We start from the raw sequence: 22,451 nt of genomic DNA on the forward strand, positions 1-22,451 counted from the left end.
TTTCAAACCTTTTTCATGACTCCTAAACCTTCTTCAATCCTTGATTTTCTTGCATTGGATTTAATTTTTTGGTTATGCATCAAACTGGTTACATGATCGACATGATTACAAATATATTTCTCAAAATGAAGCACCTTCACTCTCACGAATGCGAAAATGATTTGCTACATACCTTATATGAATTTTATTCCAAAAGTTATCACATTTTTGAACATGTACTTTGCTAATAAAAATTTATAAAAAATATCTATTCTGATTACGTTGCCTGCATCTTTTGCAAAGCGTCACGTGCAGCCACAGCCATCTCGTACTCCTGTGAACCGGGTGGCTCGAAGGAAAGAATTGCCGCACTTTGTTTGAGTAATTGTATCACTTCAGTTAGCATTCGCTTCAGTTGGTTAGCATTGATCTGCCCAGTTTCAGATTGGTATTTTACTTGAATCATGATCGGTGCATGTAGCTCGTACATGATTACGCCCCTCAACCGACTGAGCCCTGGTTCATATGCAGACACCACAAGCAGCAGATCTCGGCAGATTTTTTCTTTCTCTATGATTTGCTCCAGACTCATTTCCGAAATTAAAAAGCCAGAAATTTTGCCATACAACTGGCAGAGAGAATGCTTTGCTGACAGGAATAGGTAATGATTGTCGTGTAAGATATGGCGATATTTGGTGATGAAATGTTCGTACAACTCGATACCATTTCCATCAATGGCATCCAATTCTTTGAATAGTCTGTCCAGGAGTTGAAGGACATTTTGCGCTGGTATTATGTTTGAGCAAGATTTGCATTTCCAATCCGCGTTTTGGTCCAAAGGGTTGGTGGTAAGGATGTGACCTTTCTGGCATTTGGTGCATTTCATAGTGCTGCAATTTGTGCCAAACTCGGTGGGATCGGAACATCGTTTACATTGGCACCAGAAAAACTTGCTTTCGTACAAATGTTGCCTTCGCTTCAGGGTGCCTTGGAGGGTGTACGAATAGGACAGCGTAATTGGTTCGCCTGCCTTCAGGTCATTGGTTAATCTTATCGATAGCACTTGAGTCTTCGGATCATCGGTGTGGGTGGTGTTGGGAGTGCAATCGTGCATGATGTAGAATGCCTCCGGGTACAATGCACGAGCATGGACCTCACTTTGACCAATCTGGAACGAGTTGACTTCAATTATTCCGCACACCGTATGAATTTCGCTTTCGGTGAACTCATCGAACTTCCACTCGTCGCGGATGCGGCTCACAATCAATTGCTGATTGCGTTTCCAGAGCGATGAAATTTTCTGCCGTAGTTCGTTAAGGGCTTCCATTTCCAGCAACAGTGCGTACCTTTCCGGATCAGACTTTTTTAGCAGCAGACAGCGGAGCGCAAAAATAGCCTCATACATTATCTTTATCTGTTCGGCGGAGCTTGTCTCGAAAAGTTTTGCCACATTGTGCTCTTTGAGTGGATTGCATTCCAGTTTTCTATGGTCGCCGCTGACGGTAAGGCTGCTGCAGCTGGTAGAACAAACACGCCACCCACAGTGGGCACATCTGAAAGAAGATGAAGATATCCGTATTTGTTATGATGTCATTAGAATTGAAATTGCTTTTAGAGCTGAATTAGAGTAGATGCACCAGTCATGGCCATGCTATGTTTTTATAATGGTGTATTTCATAATTGCGTGCGCAGAATTCTAAGCTGAAATGTATTTGAGTTAGTTGTATTTTTGAGTTAATTTAATTTCATATAAAACATATTCAAATGTGGTATATTGGCTACGTTTATGACTCTCTTGGTATATCAAATATAGTCATCATCTTTACCGTATGCGTGATAATGTTTGCACCATCGTACAAATAATGTTCCCGTTTCACCTGTGCATACAATGCCTTGGTTTTCTTTGCAAGCACGTAACCTATAGCTCATACCGTAGTAGCAACAATCAATACGAAACTAACGATTTTAAATTCGCTCACTACTTGACTAGCTTATTGGTCCCAAGCAAATCGATTAAAGTATCCCATTCTAGTCAAAATTCTAGTACTATACAATGTTTGTTTTGATTCGCTATGAAAGTTTGACAGATAAATTGAGGGGTTAGTGGATTTTCCTATGTTTCGAGGAGTGAATCGATTAGCTTGGGACCGAAGAGAGTACCAGAGCTGAGCCAAAAAGTTGAGCACGCTTCTTCGGGACCTTCTAGTCTTAGAGTTACCTCTATGGTAGTAGGCTGTGTATAAAAGAAAATGATTTACTTAGTTTGACAGTTGCACCATGACGAAGTGGAGGCGTATTCGTGATTTGTCCCACGCGCAAATGTCGCAAAAAGACATTTCAATCGCCGTGGGAGTGTCCCGGTGGGCCGTCAAAAGGGTTTTAGACCGAGAAAAGAAAGGACAACTTTCCGCGAAGGTGGCCACAGGTCGTCCGAGGTCAGCTCGGGTTCCGAGGGTTATCGCTGCTATCAAAAGGAAGATTCGGGTGAATCCAGTGCGTTCAATAAGGAAAATGGCAAAGGAACACGGGATCAGTGACTTTACGGCACGGAAGATCGTAAAGGAAGATTGCGGGGCGAAGTCGAGGACACGAAAAAATTAAAGGGTTGTGTCCTAAATAGACACGACCGCAGTATGACGTAGAACCACGTAAAATTGATGTTTGTCAAGCATTTTTGACTAATATACTTATGTTTATGAATGGGGTGGGGCCGAACGTTTCTTTTGTGCAGAATATGGAAAAAGGATGGATTTTGGATGTTAATCTACCAGATATGTTTTACAGTCAGTTGTTGGTAATTCATCGAATTTATACCTCCTCTTAAGCAATTTGTTTTTGAAAATTTTGACTCTGCGTGTAAAAAATTGTTTTTACTTATAAGGGGCTGTTCATAAACTACGTGGACAGAGTTTAAGTGGGGGGGGGGGGGGGGGGTGTAATTATCCACAGCCCATACAAATTAAAAAAAAAAATCGTATGGAAAATTGTCTACGCAGGGTGGGGGTCAAGAATAAAAAAAATGTCTACGTAGTTAATGAATAGCCCCTAATTGTGGTTTGCTTAAAATTTATTTCCCGGAAAAAAGTGATCGTCTAAGTCCACGTCTTTTTCGGGTTGTTGTTAAGGGGAGTTAAGAGGTTGTTTTTAAGGGTTGGGGGAGAGGTTATTGTTAAGGGGAGAGGGGGTTTACATACATAATTTTCCAAGTCTCATTCCTCATAGTTGTGGTCAGGGTGCCTTCCATTCATTTTGACAAAAAACATGTTTAATGAAATTACGGAATTATGATAATATTTTGTATGTGTAAATAACAAGAAAAGATTGTAAAGTTTATGTTTGACACAAAAAACATGCAAATTTAGCTTTAACAGAGTCACACTGAGCGATTTTCTGATCGCCTCTGCTCGAAGAGTGGGTGAGATAAATGACAAAATCGCTTATTGCGACGCTAATGTAGCAAAATTGGCAGGTATTATGCGTCAGACACAAACTTCACAATATTTTCTTGTTGCTTACACAAACAAAATATTATCATATAATCTTATTATTCCATAATTTCATAAAACATTTTCTTAGCCAAAATAAATGGAAGGCACCCTAGTTGTGGTCATGGTCACGCCGTGATCCACCTTTAGCCGCTGACTAAGTCCTGCTTGCTGCAGAACCAAGTGCCACGCCGTCCGAAGCGGTAATGAGCAGAGTCAGGAAAGCAGCGCTGTTTTATATCTTTTCAGGTTCAAGCAGAATGATGTGCAACCAAGTGGTATTTATCATGACTGTGTTTGGGGAAAACGTTTAGTTCATGAAAACAATAATAACATTATCATTCGCGCATTTTTCAAAAGTTTTTTGATTAAAAATTGGATAAGGTATTTATTTCAGCAGATTTGTTAGGTAATATTCTATCGATTGGCGTATTTAGATTTTAATTTCATCTATAAATGTAAAAGTTACAAGTGTTCAAAACCTAACACTATTTCACCACACATATTTTTTGATTTGTACCCCAGTATAGTCGACAAAGACGTAGTTCTACGTCAAAGAAAAACTCACATGATTACCAAACGCATCCGGGAGTCGAACGATGCAAGAAAATCTTGAACTTCCTTAAGCGAAAAAATCCGGTAATCCTGTTCACCGACGAGAGCATGTTTACCGTCGATCCCGTATCAAATTCCAGAGCCGACCGGTATATTAGTTCTCTTCCGGTAAAAGACGTGGCCGACGAGCACAAGAACGTGTATCTGACCAAGCATAATGCTAGCGTTATGGTGTTTGGATTGGTGGCTCCCGATGGCAAAAAAATGGACCCAGTGTTCATTCCAAAAGGCGACAAGGTAAACACGGAGTTCTAAATCGGGATTTTAAGTAAGTATGTTCTTCCGTGGATCAAAGAACAGTACGGTCCGAAGCCAAATGTTGTATTTCAACAAGATGGGGCTCCGTGCCACACCTCGAACCGCACTCAGAAGTGGTTGCAGGAACATCTTCCGTTCTGGGCGAAGGATATGTGGCCGCCATCCAGCATCGATCTTAATCCGCTGGATTACTCAATATGGCGCGTCATGAAGGACAAGGCCTGTTCTAAACGCCACCTGAGTACAGCAAGCATTAGACAAACATTGACCCGTACCTGGAGAGAAATGGATCTAGACTACATTATTAGAACCTGCCTTGCATTCCGGAAGCGTGTGGAGGCCGTAATTGCAGCAAGTGGAAACTCGATCGATGATTATCATATAGCGAATTTGTTTATTATTCAGTTCCAACCTGGATCGGGTATTAAGATTGGGTCTGCTTGTATTCTGACAAACGTCAGTTTGATCGTTTGTTTTTAAAACCTACCTCAGATTGAGGTTCGCACTGACAAAAAGTTCGATTTCGTACTGGGTTGGAACTGGTTCCAACCCCGATAATAAACCAATTCGCTAATAGTTTAAGACTCTGAGTTTAAGACTATTTGAATAAATAAAAAAAAAACTCGAAAACGGAATTTTTAAGATTTTTTTTTAATTTTGACATTGCTCAATGGTACAAACATTATCACGCATACGGTACAGGATCTTTTGAAGTGTTTATAGGTTTACACTAAACAGTATTAAAAGTTTAATTGTATCCTGAAGCCGCTTAAAATGTTAAATAATGAACATATTTTTTTTAAATTACTTAAGATCATCCAAGGTTGTTTGACGTGTTAAGAGACTATCATTAAACATACATTGAATACTCCTTATTTTTTTAGAAGCTTTAAATGTATTAAAGCAATTTGTGAACAATCGGCATACAACAAATACAGTGCTTTCCCGATTTTGTCTACGATTTTGTCAGCTTTTTTCCCGATTTTGCAAGCCTGCAGATTTCATTAAACTTTTCAGTTTTTAAACATGAATACTCAAACTTTTCGCTCTGAATGATTTTTATTCTTATCATTAGTTGAAATTTGATTATTAGGGGCAGTTAGGGTAAAATTGTAGTATGGGGCAAAGTGAAAATTTGACGATTTTAAGTGTTTTTTCATTCAAATATCAATCAATTCAACGCAAAGGTCTTTCATCCAATGTACCTTTTATATTTTAATTCATTTTCATTAATATAACATAATCCTACTAAGAATTATTAGTTTTGAATTGCTGTTTGCTGGAAAAGTCATTTGTCGCACGGAAAACCGTTTTTTTTTGCAATTGCAATAAAAACATTGGTTCATTGTCAGCAACATTTATTCTTAGAAAATAAAAAAGAGCATTACACATTTCATTAAATTGTACATAACAGTTTTGAATGACTTTGAAGAGATTTCGTCATAGCAAATTCTCGAATTCAACGGAGATAAATAACATCGTCAATGCTTCAACCCAATCAACTCTATCAGCTTTTGTTTTGGATTGTCGGAGATTCCGGAAAGGGAGATCAACGGTGGATGCAATTCGGACAATAATCGAGAGAGCCGAGAAGGCGTCCAAGCAGAAGCGAAGAGGAGATCGATATTGCACCGTGATAACGATCGACGTCAAGAATGCGTTCAACAGCGCAGCTGGAAAGCCATTGCCAAAGCGCTGCATAGGATGAGGGTTCCTGACTACCTGTGCAGGATTCTGAGGAGTTACTTCTAGAGCCTGGTTCTGGTCTACGAGACAGATATGGGACAGAGATCGATTAAGATCACAACGGGAGTTCCACAAGGCTCCATCCTTGGTCCAACGCACGCCTTTGCCTCGAAGCGCGTGTTGAAATACCTGGAAGTGATGATCGATCACCGGCTAAACTTCAACAGCCTCGTCGAATGTGTCTGTGAAAATCTTTGGGAGGCCATCAACACAATAGCTAGAATCATGCTGAACAACTCTATTCCCAGCAATATCAAGAGGCGTCTTCTGGCTACATAATGAGGTATGGAGGTCCAGCCTGGTTTGCAGCACTGGAAACGAAGCAGAACCAGAGGAAACTGAGCAGGACGTTCCGGCTCATGGTCATGCGAACCGTGAGTGCGTATAGAACCATCTCATCGGAAGCAGTATGTGCTATCGTTGGAATGATCCCTATCGGCATCATCCGGCGGAGGACAGCGAGTGCTTAAATCGGAGAGAGGCCGTTAGAGTACGGAAAGCACGCATAAATAAGCACTGTTGGTCATATTATCCCATAGCACGCTGTACCCTATAAGGATTTCATTAATTTGTAATAGTTTTGATCAAAAAATAATGCGAAATTTTTTCCCGATTTGGTCAGTTTCCCGTTTTTGTCTAAAATTTGAGAAGGGGCTGACAAAATCGGGAAAACACTGATCATACAGCATTTTTTCTCGTACTATTTAAAGATTAATTAATATAAACAGTTCCCCAGATGATAGTTCAGCAGCTCTTCTAGTGATTCTAAGAGCAAACCAATTAAATTTGTTTTGAAAAACACGTAAGTTGGAGTTGATAGGGTGTCCCAGAATGTCTAAGCATGATTTAAAAAAACGATACCGTTACTCTGTTTACTGCAAATTAGATTTTTATTTCGTATTCATGTTCTCTATAGTATTCACTTACAGTTTAACGTAGAAAATCCGAGATCCGATCAGTCGTAAGCCAAGGAGTGAATTTTTGATCTCACGCTACTCATTAGCTTCAGCACAGTTGTCTTTCCAACAATTTTGGATACATTTTCCCAGACTTTCGCAAACTTTGTAACGGAATCCGCTGCCTTTTGTTTCCACAAAAATGCTTTGGTCAGAGCCCAAAAAGTTTCGATTGGCGGATTCATCTCCTTGAAGCTTGCCAAACCATAGCCTTTTTACCGAATTTTTCTGTAAACATTGACTTATCCTCGTCGTCAACGAAGTGTCCATCACGAACGGTGTAGTATTGATCACCAGGAAGAGTTTTGTAATCAAATGTATCGTATGATTCATCGTCCATAATCACGCTCACCGATTTTTCGCACAGCAATTGGTCGTATAAGTTCCGAGCACTTGTTTTGACGGATGTGGTTTGATTTTCACTCCGCTTTGGCTTTTTCTGCTTCTTATAGGGGAAATGTTTGCTTCGGCAATACCTTAACCTATTATCGTCAGGGGGTAAACAACGTCCTTGAGGGCTCAATTTTGGTATGTGGATACATTGTAATTGAGAGCATCCATTGGCCAAATTTAAGTGCTCTAGGACTTTGCTTACCCCCTGACGATAATAGGTTAAGGTATTGCCGAAGTCAACATTTCCCCTACGTCTTTAGCCACAATCTTGCCGTGGTGCGCTGGACGTTACTCTTCGAGGATCCTACTTATTTTTTTTAACTCCTTATTTGCTCCAAATTCAAAATAAATTACATTTCATTTTAACCTAGGTGCTCCAGCTATTATAGTAACTTACCAGCCTTAATTTTTATGTTATATCTAAGTGTTTTAACATTGTTCCTGCATTGGCAATTCAGTATTTTAAACAGGTTTTTTAAACCTGCATGTCAGTGTAAAAATTGAAATATTAAAACTTTTTTTTTTTTTTTGGTAATCACAGTGGCAGCAACTTGCTAAAACTCTACACTGGACCCCTTTTATTGATAAATTTTGCTTCTATGAGCCTCTATTTTAAATCAACACACAGAGACGTTCCTAGGCTATGGTGCCCGTTTGATCACTGTTGTTTTTGTGCTGATCCAAATAGTTTTGATAATATATTTGCGCATTTTTGTTTTTTTTTAAAAGGTTGGTTTTTGTCCCAGTCTTGTCTTCTGTCGTCACTTATTTTGTCATTTTGTCTTGTGTATTAACCCCCACTTGTCTTGTTTATTGTGTCAACTTGTGTCGATTGTCCTTCCCCATCTGTTACTCTGTCATGACAAATTTCATTGATATATAAAAATAGTAATATCAATATCAATATCAAAAAAATTAATAATCAATATCAATATAATATGGTTATTTCCCGATTACTTTTTCAAAGGGAAGCACCAGCTCCTGCAAACAATGCATCCGATCGTCGACCTGCCGCAACCGGCAGCTCGCACACGCTTATCAACACCACCAGCAGGTAGAGGAAAATTTCCCCTATCTGATGATAGTGCCAGCCTGCGTGGGCGAGCCACCAGTTAAGCCAAATCGACGACCAAACGCACCGCCTACAAAAGCCGATACGCTCCCTTGAAAAAGTTATCGAGATTTCTACTAATTAATGATTTATTGAAAATTACCTCTCATGATCCTTGGCTCTGATTTTAACTTACCACTTTTTGATTATTTATCAAATACCTCTCCCAGAATATATAACTCCCCGATGCCTTGTTGGTTTCTGGTCTCATTTGGATTGATCCTGAATTTGTTTGACATCCTGTTCGAAGTAATTCTTTGAGTTCCAGCTTGAACGTGTCTCACGTCATATGATTCGCCATTCATAAAGATAATGGGTTAAAAGGGAGTAAAACATACATAAAGGTAGATTGGTATTAGTTGTACTTGATCCAAACAATAAAAAGAAGCATAGATTACTTAGTAGAAAAATAAAACTAATATATAACTAAAAGTGCAATGGATAAGTGTTAGTTCCGGGATCATTTTAGTGTTAGTAGTTATGTTAGTTTTGATCCGTATTCAGCCCTGCCGGCCCCTCTAGCACTATTTGCAGCAATTGTGATAAGATTATGCGACACTGCTACTACTACTATGTTAGATGTATGACTTGTCAATTTTCGCAACGCAATGTTTTTCAATAAATCACTCAATCAATTTGATGTTTGAAAATTTGCTCAAAAGGGCTTTGTTGACACATCATACCTTACCGAAAACTAAAGCACAACAATCCTAATTCTTATTTCAAACCCATCAACATATTTAACACATCTTTCCTAAAACTTCACTTGTTCGTAAGCGCCTGGTTGAAGATATGACTTTCGCTATTGACATTGTCTGTAATTAACAAATACACTAAATAGGAAGATTTATTATACAACTTCATATGCTAGTCGCCTCCCTAAGCGGACCCTCCGCGTCCTATCTCTTATGTTAATTAACTTTCTGAATTCTATAATTGAAGTTTATTTAATAAATAACTGAAATCTCTAATCTACCTACACAATCATAACCCATGCTTTTAAACTACAATTTAACGTGTTTCAAGTACTTCTGGCTTTTACATATCTTATCTTATATCTTTGTTAGTCCCAAATGACACCTTCAAGTGACTAAAATCCTTCACTTTGAAGTTAGTTTCCAAGCTAATTTAAAATTGTATATTGTATAGGGTAAATGTTCCAACTACGCTCTCACGCTTCCACTATGTGGCCCCACAAAAATACATGGGTATGTCACAATAGAAGCACACCACAGTGGAAATCCCGAGCCATAGTTCAAACACTTATCCCAAATCAAAATGAAGCACATATAAGATTAGTTACAATACCATGTACAAAAATGATGTTTAACATTGTTTTCTGAGTAATAGGGTAAATGTTGGCTTCGGCACCCATTGACTGTTTTCGGCAACCAAAATTTAAACGTTAATTTCACTATGTTTTCCCATCAACGCACTTCCCTTAATGTGTCCAAACGATTGTTTAGCCTTTCAGCTTCAATCTGATTATAATTGAACGATCGAGCAATCCAGTAATGCTACATTTTTCTTCAAATAAAGCATACGCACTACAAAATGGGTTAACAGCTGGTTAACACGCAGTTCTAATGGGAAGGTTGCCGAAGAAAAAGAGGCTGCCGACAATAGTCACACTCACCTGAGAAGTTTGGAGCGTTGTAAAAACGCTTTCAAAACGTTTTGAAAAATTCTGTCGATTGGAATGGATAGAAAAGCAAGCAGCAGATGAATGTAAACAAACAGACACATCATATATGTGCGTGACGCTGAGAAAATGCTAGTAGAAGTGCAGACGCTGCTTAGATTGACGAGAATAAGTAAATTCCCCTACTTCAATGGAAACAACAATGAAAGCTTGTCACGCAAATAGAAGGAACACTGTTGGGCACTTTCTGAAATATTTCAATAGTATAATTCCCTTGCAAACCCAAATGAATCTACCTACGTAAAAATAAATAAAATAAGAGTGATTTGCGACAAAACCCGCCAGTATCACACCTAACGTCAGTGCCTATACGTAAGCGTACTACGACACGGCTCTCAATTAAAGGAGTAACAATTGTGATACTATCACTGCTAGACTAGATCTTTGGTTCTCTCATGCAGTGGTTTATCAGAGAGGGGAAGCTTAGTAATCCCCATTGCCTGCCCATGACGCCATTCTATCGCGGCATAAGCCAGCAACGCCGACCTACCGTCTCCAACACTCCACTAGCATGAAATTAAGCCCGCCCACCAACAGCAAGGTGCAAAAACTAGCCAAGGGGAGGGAAAAATTGAAATATTAAAACTTAAAACTAAAACTAAATCTTTTCTAAGTACAAAGGGAATTAATCGTTGCAATTGAGGATTGCAACGATTTTTGCCTGAAATTATAAATAATTTTGCTGGACATTTGTTCCAAAGTCTCAAAATTCAAAATTCTATGTACCAGGGAGGCAACTTCAAAATCATCTTCAGAACTATGTTCTGAATCCTTTGAAGTGTTTTTTTTTCCTGGTAGTGCAACAACTAGACCGTATTGGCACAGCGTGTCCACTTATGGTGGTATATGCTCCAACCGGTATTATCCTCGGATTAAATGTTGATAACGCATCTTGGCCTGCTTTGATGTCGATGTCAATCAAACATTAGCTTACTGCCATTAATGTCTACTATAGCGATTACAATGGCTACTTACCTTACTATTTTGGCACCTTTTTCAAAACGTTTGTAGCATCCAATGCAAACGGGTTCACTGGCAGCCCAAGGGCCAATGGCCAACGGATCAACCTCGATGATTTTTTCTCCTGCTTTGAGATTTCGCGCTGCTACTAAGTATCTAAGTGATAAATGGAATGGAAATTTAGTGTGCAAATGTTCAACATTATTCAGCTTGGCGAATATATCTTACCGACCACAAATGTCGGAAAATCTCACAATGTATGGTTTATTGTTGTTTTCTTCCTTTGGAGCGGGGACGTGATTGGAGTCTTTTGTGGCAATGTCGTCCGTTTCGTCCTCCCCATCACTGGCTGCATTCTGACGATTTTTATGTTTCCGGTGTTTCTGCAAGTAATGCCAGATTACAAGTATCATTTATTTTTATTTCTTTTAATATTTATGCTTGCATTGAAAATAATTTTTCCCCTCCCGAGACCAGGTTGATTGAATAGTTTATCTCAGCTATAATTTAAAAAATGCAATGCTCACAGCTGAGGGGCCAATATCTCATAATTATTCATATCACTCGTCATCTCAATATCATTCTTTTTTTTCCGGTCCCTGGTGGCGGTAGTGTCGGATGGAAATTAAAATAATTTTGACCGAATTTTTGCCCAAGCAGTATCGACAGGAGAAATATTGTTTCAATTCGGAACTTTACGCGTAGATGAGCGATAATTTTGCCGCAGATGGCACCACCACTATCCGAGACCGTGCATATTATTTTGCGTCATGTGACGAGAATAAATTGTTTGCCTGGCCTGATGGGTGAGCTGCTTTTTAAATTATTTGTACGTGAATTGGCGCCTTTACGTGTTGGTTTTTCTGTTGCTCTCATTTAAATGTTTATTTAATTAATTGCTCATCAGTGTTGCATGCATTCTTCGTTGTATTGTTTGTTTTTCTTTCCTCTGGGATCGTGGCTGCGGGTCATTTCAACGGTGAAATGTTGTGAATTTGACGATTGGTAGGGGCGTAAATAATTGAACGCTACAGAAGTCAAAGCAAATGTTTTCACTGCGGTTTTTAGTAAAATAACAGTCCTATGGGCTTTATAAACGTTGCTCAGATTTTTTGCACATACATATATCGCGCAAACCTAGCTAGTAGGTACAATAAATGTAAAGGCCCACACACAATACATCACTATTTGATAACGGAAATTTATCAGAAAGGCTAAGAAAGAGCTGAAAAATTATGCCAACAAAGTTTTGTTTCAACTTCTAACGGCACTGCCGCAATAACGGAATTGGTGTGAACTAATTGTTTTTAAAGCTCAAGCTTGGTTTTATATTAAGTGTTTTTTTTTCCTAGCTTATTTTGAAAATGATCTTGTTTTTTACCACAACCGTTATTAGCTGATAAATTTTACACTGTTGCTGGAGGCGATTGGAGGAGGCAGACCAGAGAGAAGGAAAGGCTGATGGAAGTGGGGAACGTTCAGCATCCCCCAAAGGCCCGTCAGCTGATTCTGACTCAGGTGGTCGCTTCTACAAAGATGTTGCTAGATTATCCCCATCAGCAAATGTCCACGGCACAACTTGATGCTGTACAAAATGTTCTGCTGCTCAAAATCGAAGAGCAAAGACATGAGGTAGTAAAACCAAAATTCACCAAATGCTGCTAAAAGAATGGTTATTTGTCCTTAGTTTGTAAGGATCAAGCAACAGCCACGTGACTAAAGGAAGTGACGAAGGTTCTTGCCCCTTGGGAAAATGCAGAAGTTTTTGCCCTGAGCGAGAAGGAGGTCCCTCGTCCGGATTTGTTCCACGCATTCTTCCCTCTAAGTGCCGAATCTAGCAATGAGAGGCTTAAGGGACTCATCGAGAGTCAAAATGACGCACGAAAGGCTGGAACATACTGAATTGTTCCAACGCAAATAAACATGCCGACTGGACACTAAACGCTGATTCAAGCTCGCTTAAGACACTATCGGAACGTAACTTGGTGCTGAACTTCCGTTTTGGTGAAACGCAGTTCAGGAAAATCAAAACTCGAGAATCAAACGATGGGTCTATCGCTCGCTCTAAAGGCAAAAATGAGCGAACCAATAAACAAAATGAAACCCATTAGGTTACTGCAAGCGAACCTCCACCATGCAAAAGGTGCTTCAGCTGTATTAAGTCGGAGGTTAAAAAAGGAGGGGCTTGACATGGCTCACTCAGCCATGGTCCAATAGAGGAAAAATAAACGGTATCGACATAATAGCTTGTAAGTTATACTATGATGAAAAGCAAAGTTCACCCAGAACTGCTATTCTAGTTAGTAAAACATTGAAATGCTACCCTATTTCAGAATTCATCAAACAGAACATCGTCGCAGTCATGGTTGATGTACCAACCACCAGGGGGGGGGGGGGGACCGAGATAGTAGTTGCTTCGGGTTATTTTGCTGGTGATGCTTCTGAGGTGCCTCCTCCGGAGATCGCATCGTTAGTCCAGCATTGCAGAGAAAACAACAAATCGTTCATCAACGGCTGCGATGCCAACGCGCATCATACCGTGTGGGGTAGTACGAACATCAACAGTCGAGGTGAGTGCCTTTTTTTTATATTAATTTATTTGTACAGGCTCAATCGAATAAACTTTACAGAGCCGAGTTATCATTTTCATTATACATGATTAATGTCTTAAATCTAGAGTTAAAGGAATTGAACCGATTACTCGCGGTCGTCTCGAGGTTAGTGGAGATTTACAATTTTTTGGATGGGGAAAGGGAGAAGGAGGTTTGAAATATGATTTATTATACAAATATTTAATTAATCCTAAAACATGAACTTATTTCTATTCATCTTGAAGACAAACATTAAAAAAAAAACCTACACGCACAATACACAAACTAAACACAAGGTTAATCAAACTTACAATCTAAGGTTAGTATTCTTAAAGTAAACATATATGAGTTTCATAAACTCCAGATCACGTCTAGCCAAAATATCCCGAACTGGAACATTAGGTTGTCTACCTCGAGCCCGAAGGGAATCGCACAGCTCAGATCTGACTCCACGATGCTCAGCACAAGACCAAAGGATGTGATCGGCGTCTTGGTAACCTTGTCCACATTCACAGAGATTGCTGTCTCCCAGCCCAACACGAAACAAGTGAGCGTTTAACGAATAGTGATTGGACATGAGGCGAGACATCAGACGAATGAAGTCTCGACCCACATCCAACCCCTTGAACCAAGGACTCTTCGACACCTTAGGGATGATCGAGAATAGCCATCGTCCCAAACTTCCTTCACTCCATTTATTTTGCCAGCTGGTGAGCGACTGTTGACGATAAATGAAGAAAAATTCATTGTAGGCGATTTGTCGATCGTAAATATCGCCTTGCATAGCGCCCACCTTAGCAAGTGAGTCAGCCATGTCATTGCCCGGAATCGAGCAATGAGATGGGACCCATGCAAAGGTGATGACAAAAGATCTTAAAGATAAAGCACTTAAAAGCTCTCGTATTTTCATGAGAAAATACGAGGAGTGCTTTACCGGCCTCATAGAGCGAATAAGGTGAGTGCCTTTTGGAATTTCTCTTTTCTTACAATATAGATGTATGCAACAAAGGAAATGAACCTACTTTTTCAAATGTCGAGAGGACAGGATAAAAGCACAACCGCATTGTTGACGTAGGATTTTGCTGATTATTAGAGGACGAGATTATTCAATAATATATTAATAACGAAAAAAAGGGTTAAGAAATTCAACTCCAAAACAAACAATTCATTATTCAAATTGGGCGGCTGTTGAATAAATCCTTAAATAAAGATTAAATTTTTAAAATTTGAAAATCAGTTCCTTTATTATTGATAATCAGGTTCCAAACACGTTCACCCAACTTTCTAAAAACTTACTAATGTTAGTAATGGCAAAACATGTTATGTTATATTGAAGAATCATGACAGATAAGTGGTTTTCAACTATAACTCATCTAAGTTAAGTTAAATTTAGTGTATATTTACCTATGCTCAATTAAACATCTATGAAATAGCAAACATTGTTATAATCAATGAAATGTCAGTATAATTGTTTCATTGAAGCATATTAAACAACCAATAGAATGGATTAATCCCAATATATACAACATATAGTTATAGTTTCCATAAATTTAATTATTTTTTGTTCTCTTTTCTTTCGAGATAGATTGTATCTATCGTGAGATATTCATCCATATTCTTGTTTTCCTTCGAACCTAAAATAATGTGTTTGTATGGTTCAAACGGTTCAAACGAACACTAGAGTATGGGTGATTGACAAAAAAAAACATTATTTGTGCCGAGGGGGGCTACTCATCTAAAGCTCAATTTTAGATGTTCAATAAATCTCACACTAGCGAATAAATCTTCGAATAATTTTCTTTCATTTCTGGCATCTACTTGCATCGCGCATCATCTTTTTGCAGGAAATCTTCAAAATCGTGATAAATATTTTTTCTATCTACTCAGCGTACGCGCAGCTAGCCACAGCCAAACACAATATTTCCTGCATCGTAGATAGAGTCGTCCCCCTCGACTTGTGCTTTGTGTAGTCACTATTTCCCAAGTAAGGGTCTGTTCATAAACTACGTAGACAGTTTTTTTTAGGATTCTTGACCCCCCCCCCTCTCCCTGCGTAGACAATTGTCCATACAAAATTTTTAAAATTTGTATGGTCCGTGGATAATTGTCAACCCCCCCCCTAAACTGTCTACGTAGTTTATGGACAGCCCCTAACGGCAAATAAAATGAAAGTTGAAGACAGACGCATAGCTCCAGTTGGAACGTAACAATACAGTTCTGAATGTACTGTATTCGTCTGAACAACTTTTTCAAAGACAGCCACCTTCTATGTAGCAGAGCAGTCAAGTTAAAGCAAAATTGTACATAAGCGCTGACATATATGAGAATTCTGATCTGAGCTGTCCAGTATACAATAGGTCAATCCATCTAAATAACTTTACTAAGGCTCTGAACCATTTGGCGGATTTTTTAACTTTTGGTTAAAATTTGACAGATGGAAAGTTAACCACGAGTAAAATTTAACTAAGCAAATGGTTCACAGCCTAAAGACAGCAACCTCCTGTAGTCGAAACACTGAAAACGAAACTACCTCAGAGAGTGAGTCACTTTTACTGATTCATATGGAAACATAATAATAGAGCTAATATTGTGTGTGGGAGGATAATTTCTCAAAAAGGGATTATACCATCTGTTTTCTGTTTATAGCCGTACGACTGCGCCCATTGATTTAACACACGGCGGCTCTTTATCCAGGATTCGCTCCTCAAGCCGCTGTCATAAAATACTATCAAAGTTACACAGCTGTGTATCATCCTTATGGGCGGGGTTGAATCGCGCTTATGAGCGGCGCGCTTCGACCGTCACCAAATGAGAATTTAACATAAGCGCGACAATATACTATAAAGGAAGAATAGCGCTGGTAGTCCCTTTGTTCCGATGTTGAATAATACCGGGTACAGAACTATCTAACTGCATAGTTTTTTCTCGCTTTGACAGCTGTGTCCCTATTAGATGTAAGGAAAAGATGTTTCGAAAGTGACGGGAGCGCTATTCTTCCTCTAAGGTACCGTGGGGCAAGAGGGTAAATGGGGTAAGTTAAAAAGAATATGTAAATATATTTCAGTGAGAAAGCGTACCATTTATTTCCACGCATAAACCTTCGAAAACATTCAGAACATTTCATTCAGTGTGAAAGTCATCCGATATTCAACCGCTATAGCTAAGAAGAGCAAAAGTTTGTTTACCTGTCAACTTTCACTCCGGTACAAGTTGGTTACGTGTACACTTAATTTGATATATTTCTGTGAAAAAGATATCGAAAATACTTTCCTTGTGCATTGGTGAGTTGGTTTTCTTTATAGTTCTTCATTTTATCGACAAAAGTCTAGAGGGTAATCGGTGTTGACACAAAAAAAGTCAAATAAAATCACCATCAATTTTCAAAGCGGGTGGGGCAAGTGAAAACGTACTGATTTGAGAATGAGCTTCTTTCTGCTCTCCAGGTAAACATGGTTCGTAATTACCGGAGGAAACCGGCGCGTGCGGGTTACCCAAAACACAACTTGTTCAAGGCGTTGGCGGCTATTAGAAACCATGAAATGTCTCAAACCGAGGCAGCAAAACGCTACGGCATTCCGGTTTCTACATTGAATAATCGGCTGATAGGAAGACGTGGGGCAAAGAGTTCCAATCTGGGAAGAGACACGGCAATCCCATGGAACATTGAAGACAAGTTAGCCGCACATATTAAAACAATGGAGAAATGGGGTTTCGGCCTTTCCAAGCAAGAAATCCTCTTGGCGATTGGACAGTATATAAAAGATAACGGCCTGATAACTCCATTTAAAAATTTCGTCGTGGGAAATGATTTCTTCAGAGGATTTATGCGACGTCACAGACTATCCCAAAAGAAACCACAAGTGGTAGAAATTGCTCGAAAAAGAAATGTTGATCCGTTCGTTATATCAGAGTACTTCAAAATGGTCAAGGAAATTACCACGGGTATTCCACCTCCTCGCATCTATAATCTCGACGAGACAAGTTTCTGTTTGGATCCATCCCGAGTTAAAGTGGTTGGGGAAAAGGGAACTGCGGCGCATAGGGTAACTGCGGGTCCGGGCAGAGAAAATTTCTCTGTATTGCTAGGTGGAAATGCAGCAGGAGACAAGTTGCCACCACTGATTATCTTCAAAGGGAAAAATGTGTGGGATTCTTGGACAGCTAAGAGTAGTGATGAATTTCCTGGAATGTCCTATGCTGCTACCCAGAATGGATGGATGGAAACGACCACGTTTGAGAACTATTTCGACCGTGTGTTTTTGAAATCGATTCCGAAGGCGAGACCTGTTGTCCTTATTTACGATGGACATTCGTCACATACTTCGCTTAAACTTATCGAAAAAGCTCTGAAAGAACAAGTGATCATACTAAAGCTACCCCCGCATACCAGCCATTTGCTCCAGCCGATGGATCTTGCAGCGTTTAAGCCACTAAAACTGAGCTACGACAAAGCAGTCATAGCATGGCAACGTAAGAATTATGGGGTGAAAATGCCGAAATCTGTTTTTTCAGCCATCATTTCTCGTGTATGGAATGATATGGATCGAACCATATTGGAAAGTGGATTCGGTAAATCTGGAATCTATCCGTTTTGCGATAATGTGCTTCCCAGTGAAAAATACGATGTAGGTGCCTGGAGAAGGTTTCAAAAGGCACAGAGTGTAAACAAGCTTTCCAATGACGAAAATGAAGTTCCAAGTGAAATAGGTCATACGCCAGCTCAGGAAAACATACCGTCTGCGTATGTTCTCGATAGCTCGAGTGAATCAAGTTTCCATGGATTTGATAATACTGAAGGAAGCTCGAAGCCGTTATCGCTTGTGAATAAAGATCCTCCCACTAAGCGTAAGCCTGGTAAATCATTCGAGGAAATCCTTCTTGAACACGTAAAGCAACAGCCGTCAACTAGAGGTCAGAAGAGAAGGAAAATATGTGCCGGCGTGGAGGTCATAACATCGTCAGAGGTTCTCGAACGCTTAAGGAAGAAGGATGCAGAGGAACAATCAAAAGCAGCTAAGAAAGGCAAACGGTCTCAAAAGCCTAATAACTCTCCCAGAGTATGAGAAGATTTAACAAGTTCAGGTTATAAACATGTTCGATTAAAGGAAATAAAGTTGTTATCGTTTCCATGTATATGAGTATTTATTGGTAATCTGAAAAATTCACATACATTATGCCAAATATCCAATTTAAAACTGATATGAAAAACACGACCATTTTTTCACTTGCCCCACTAGCGGGGCAAGTGAAAATTTCGGACACTATTTTCAAAAAGCTGTGTTATTTTTTTTCCATATATTTAAGTATGTAAGCCTGCACAGATTAAATTGAAGCTAATCATTATAATATACGTGACCTGATTAATTTTAATCTGCAAATGCTATGACCCAACAAACATAAACTATACGATTTCCTTTACCCACTTACCCCACTGTACCTTATAGCTTATTAGCTCTATTGGAAAAAATTATAGAAGTGTAGGTCACTCAGTAAAAGTAACTCACTCCCTCAGTTCACATGGTCACTTTTTCGTATGTAGAAATTTCTAGAAATTTTAGAAATTTTTGCTTACGAATAAGTAAAAGTGTATCACTCTCTGCGTTACTTTCGTTTTCAGTGTACAAAGACCTCCTCTTTACAGCACTCGGCAGTCAAACGATGATTGCAGTCAAATTTTCTACGTTTCCCTTACTTCTAGACAGAGCTAGAATTAGGGCGTAACAGTCTTTGTAAACAATTATTTATCTCGTTGATTTCTAGGAATTCAAGGTACGTCTATGTTAACCAATATATCCATCGGATAAAGGAAGTCTTTCCCTACTCGATGGTGACGTTGATTTGCCAGCGAGAGTCATAACTTTCGAGGAATCATCAAGATAAGTCTTTGTTTACAAAAGCTGTTACGCCCTAATTCCAGCTCTATCTAGTCTTAAGCATTTAGATTAGCATTCTAAACCCCACTTTTTTTTCTGTATTTTGCTGATGTAGGTCAATGAATAGAAAAAAAAACAAAAAAAAAATGACTGAGTGGTGCTGAGTGATCTCTTTGTTAACTCGATAGTCATAGCGAGCAAGCGCGTGATTGGTTGATTATGGATAAAAACCTTGATCAATTTTCAAAGAAATCTTACATTCAATCAGAATAAAATGGTGAAATTGAATTGAATTTCATTCATAAATGACCATGTTATAAGCTTTCGAAACCTGACACTATTTCGTCTTACATTTTTTTAATTTGCACCCCAGTCCACAAATACGTAGTCCTACGTCAACAAATCTACCACACATACACTGTTCCGTTTGTTTAACAAATTTCAGATAGGACTTCAATTTACTTATACAATTAGATGAATATTCAATAATGATTTTTTTAAAGCTACTACAGTGAAATTTCGGTTTTATCACTGTTCACTTTTTTCACATTCCGATTATATATTTATCGATTTCATCACGAAAAACGTTTCGCGTGTATCAAGTTTAGCAGAATTGAATAAATAATTTGAAAACTTATATGCATGACTGATGTATTGAACCAAATATCTAAGTTTTCGGCACCTCTTAGCTTTCCCATTTGAGCCTTAATAAATATTGCGCGTATTTAATAGATAAGAGTATGGGCGCCATAACGCGCACGTAAATATAGCCACAAGATAGCCGCCACGGCGAATCCATAGGAAAAATTTCCCGCGCAAAATAAACATGCATATTTCTTCTATTGTCACTCAGATCGCTGTAGTGTGCTCACTGGAATTCATGATGATGGTCAAGTAGCCGCCAATTTAGGATCTATCATGCAACGGGCATTAAATGAAATTAAGTGCAAAAAACATCTAAATAAAACAAAAAAATATTATTAATGTATGGTTTGCAAATGTTTAAGGCGGTTAAATGTTATTATGCACAATAAAACCAACCGGTGGAAACTTACGGTTTCAAATTGGTTCACTACTTGACTAGCCTATTGGTCCCAAGTAAATCGATTAACGTACCCCATTCTAGTCAAAATTCTAGTACTACACTTTGTTTGTTTTGATTCGCTATGAAAGTTTGACAGATAAAATGAGTGATTCGTCGATTTTCCTATGTTTCGAGTGGTGAATCGATTAGCTTGGGACCGAAGGGAGTACCAGAGCTGAGCCAAAAAGTTGAGCACGTTTCTTCGGAACCTTCTAGTCTTAAAACGCTATGATAAAACGCTTTGAAATGTTGGGTTCTACATAGAAATGGTTTGCGAACTATTTATTTTAATTTTACATATAATCACCATCTTTGCCATTGGAGCCACACAGATTGAATTATCGGGACTTAATTTTATTCTTAAAAACTAGTTTACTTACTAATATTAAAATCAAAAGCATCTCACACATCATTGAACAGTCTGCAACATTTGTCGAGTGGATTGTTATAGCCATAAGCAGTACGGTGTCCAGGAGTCCAAAAGAGGTAGGGTAACTGATGATGGTTGGACCTATTTAGGCCGGTTTCACACGACGTCAACATTCATGTCGTATTTTTTTTAATGAATTCAACATATAATTATGAAAAATGCGTGATTAGGGGAAAGATCTACCTTTCTTGTTTCTAATAATAAAATTAAAAGTTAAATATTATGAACAAATGATTTTATAAAACGTTTTTATTCAGGAAAGAATTATGATGTTGGTTGGACCTATACTGATCTTGGTTGGACCTAAAAAATGATGATGGTTGGACCTATTTTTGCAAATGCTAGTTTAGCTCATATTTGTTCAAAAACTTTGTTTAGAGCTTATTGATATCATGAAAAAGCCTTTTTATACAGTTTTTATGAATTTGCTATTTAAAAAAATCAAGAAATTTGAGTTTAACTTCGTTTTTAAAAAAGTTCACTTTCCACTCATTAGCTATTCATCATGGCTCATTTTCTCGGAAATCATTGACCCAATTTGGAAAATTTTTAACGTCAAACTATAGGATATATGGAACATGGACTTAATTATGACATGGAAGGAATAAAATCTATCATGCGACACTTCACATTAATTCCAAATTCGATAACAAGATCAATAACAAAATTGAGTGCCTTGGACCACATTGGCCACTTTCGGGCATGTTCTGGGTGCCCCCGGGGAATTTAGGGGCTTAAAATGACAGAATATCAGAACTTAATTCCAGTGTTATTGTTTTTTTCTCCTAGGAGTTTTTTTTTTTGGGAAATAAGTTTCAGTTAGCAATTAAAATAAAATGTTAACAAACTAATGTTTACATTTTATTTCAAGTTAATTCACACACAAAAGGTGTATGAGAAGTGCTTAATGTAAATTCATATTAACAGATTCTTTTGGTGCTTTCGTGGTAGTTCAGAAATCGGTGGTTACTCCTTTAAATTTACGCCCAACTAGTGACGCAAGGTCTTTAGCAGCTTCCAAGATCTTTTTGGTCGTCTTGGGACTGCCAGAAGCAGCGCACATACAAACCCAATCCTTAGCTGGTTCTCCAAATCAACACTTAACACTATTTCCGTTCCATATTTCTTGCCGTGGCTTCCCTTAATTTTTGCGTGATGTGTCGTTTTCGGAATATTGTACCTTTTCTGTGCCTGATACGCGGTAAGTGATTTATTTTTTAATAAAAGAACAGCCTCTTGAAGATTTTCGACCGTATAACTCTTTTCTT

General features: G+C 38.6%; 1 protein-coding gene across 2 annotated transcripts in view; it reads right to left on the bottom strand.

The window, feature by feature from the left end:
• Positions 1-142: 142 nt before the first annotated feature.
• SmydA-4 (SET and MYND domain containing, arthropod-specific, member 4) overlaps positions 143-22,451 on the bottom strand; it is a 35,217-nt gene continuing 12,908 nt past the window's right edge. For both annotated transcript variants that reach the window (XM_065228758.1, XM_065228759.1), the window contains exons 3-5: positions 11,434-11,588; positions 11,221-11,361; positions 143-1,532 (exon numbers count right to left, since the gene is read on the bottom strand). In XM_065228758.1, coding sequence (XP_065084830.1) covers positions 257-1,532; positions 11,221-11,361; positions 11,434-11,588 — 1,572 coding nt within the window. In that variant the 3' untranslated portion in view covers positions 143-256. The remainder of the gene's footprint in view (positions 1,533-11,220; positions 11,362-11,433; positions 11,589-22,451) is intronic.

This window comes from Ochlerotatus camptorhynchus, unplaced genomic scaffold, assembly GCF_037179485.1.
Source record: "Ochlerotatus camptorhynchus isolate MF236.1 unplaced genomic scaffold, CSIRO-AGI_Acam_v1.1 ptg000302l, whole genome shotgun sequence".
NCBI lineage: Eukaryota > Metazoa > Arthropoda > Insecta > Diptera > Culicidae > Ochlerotatus > Ochlerotatus camptorhynchus.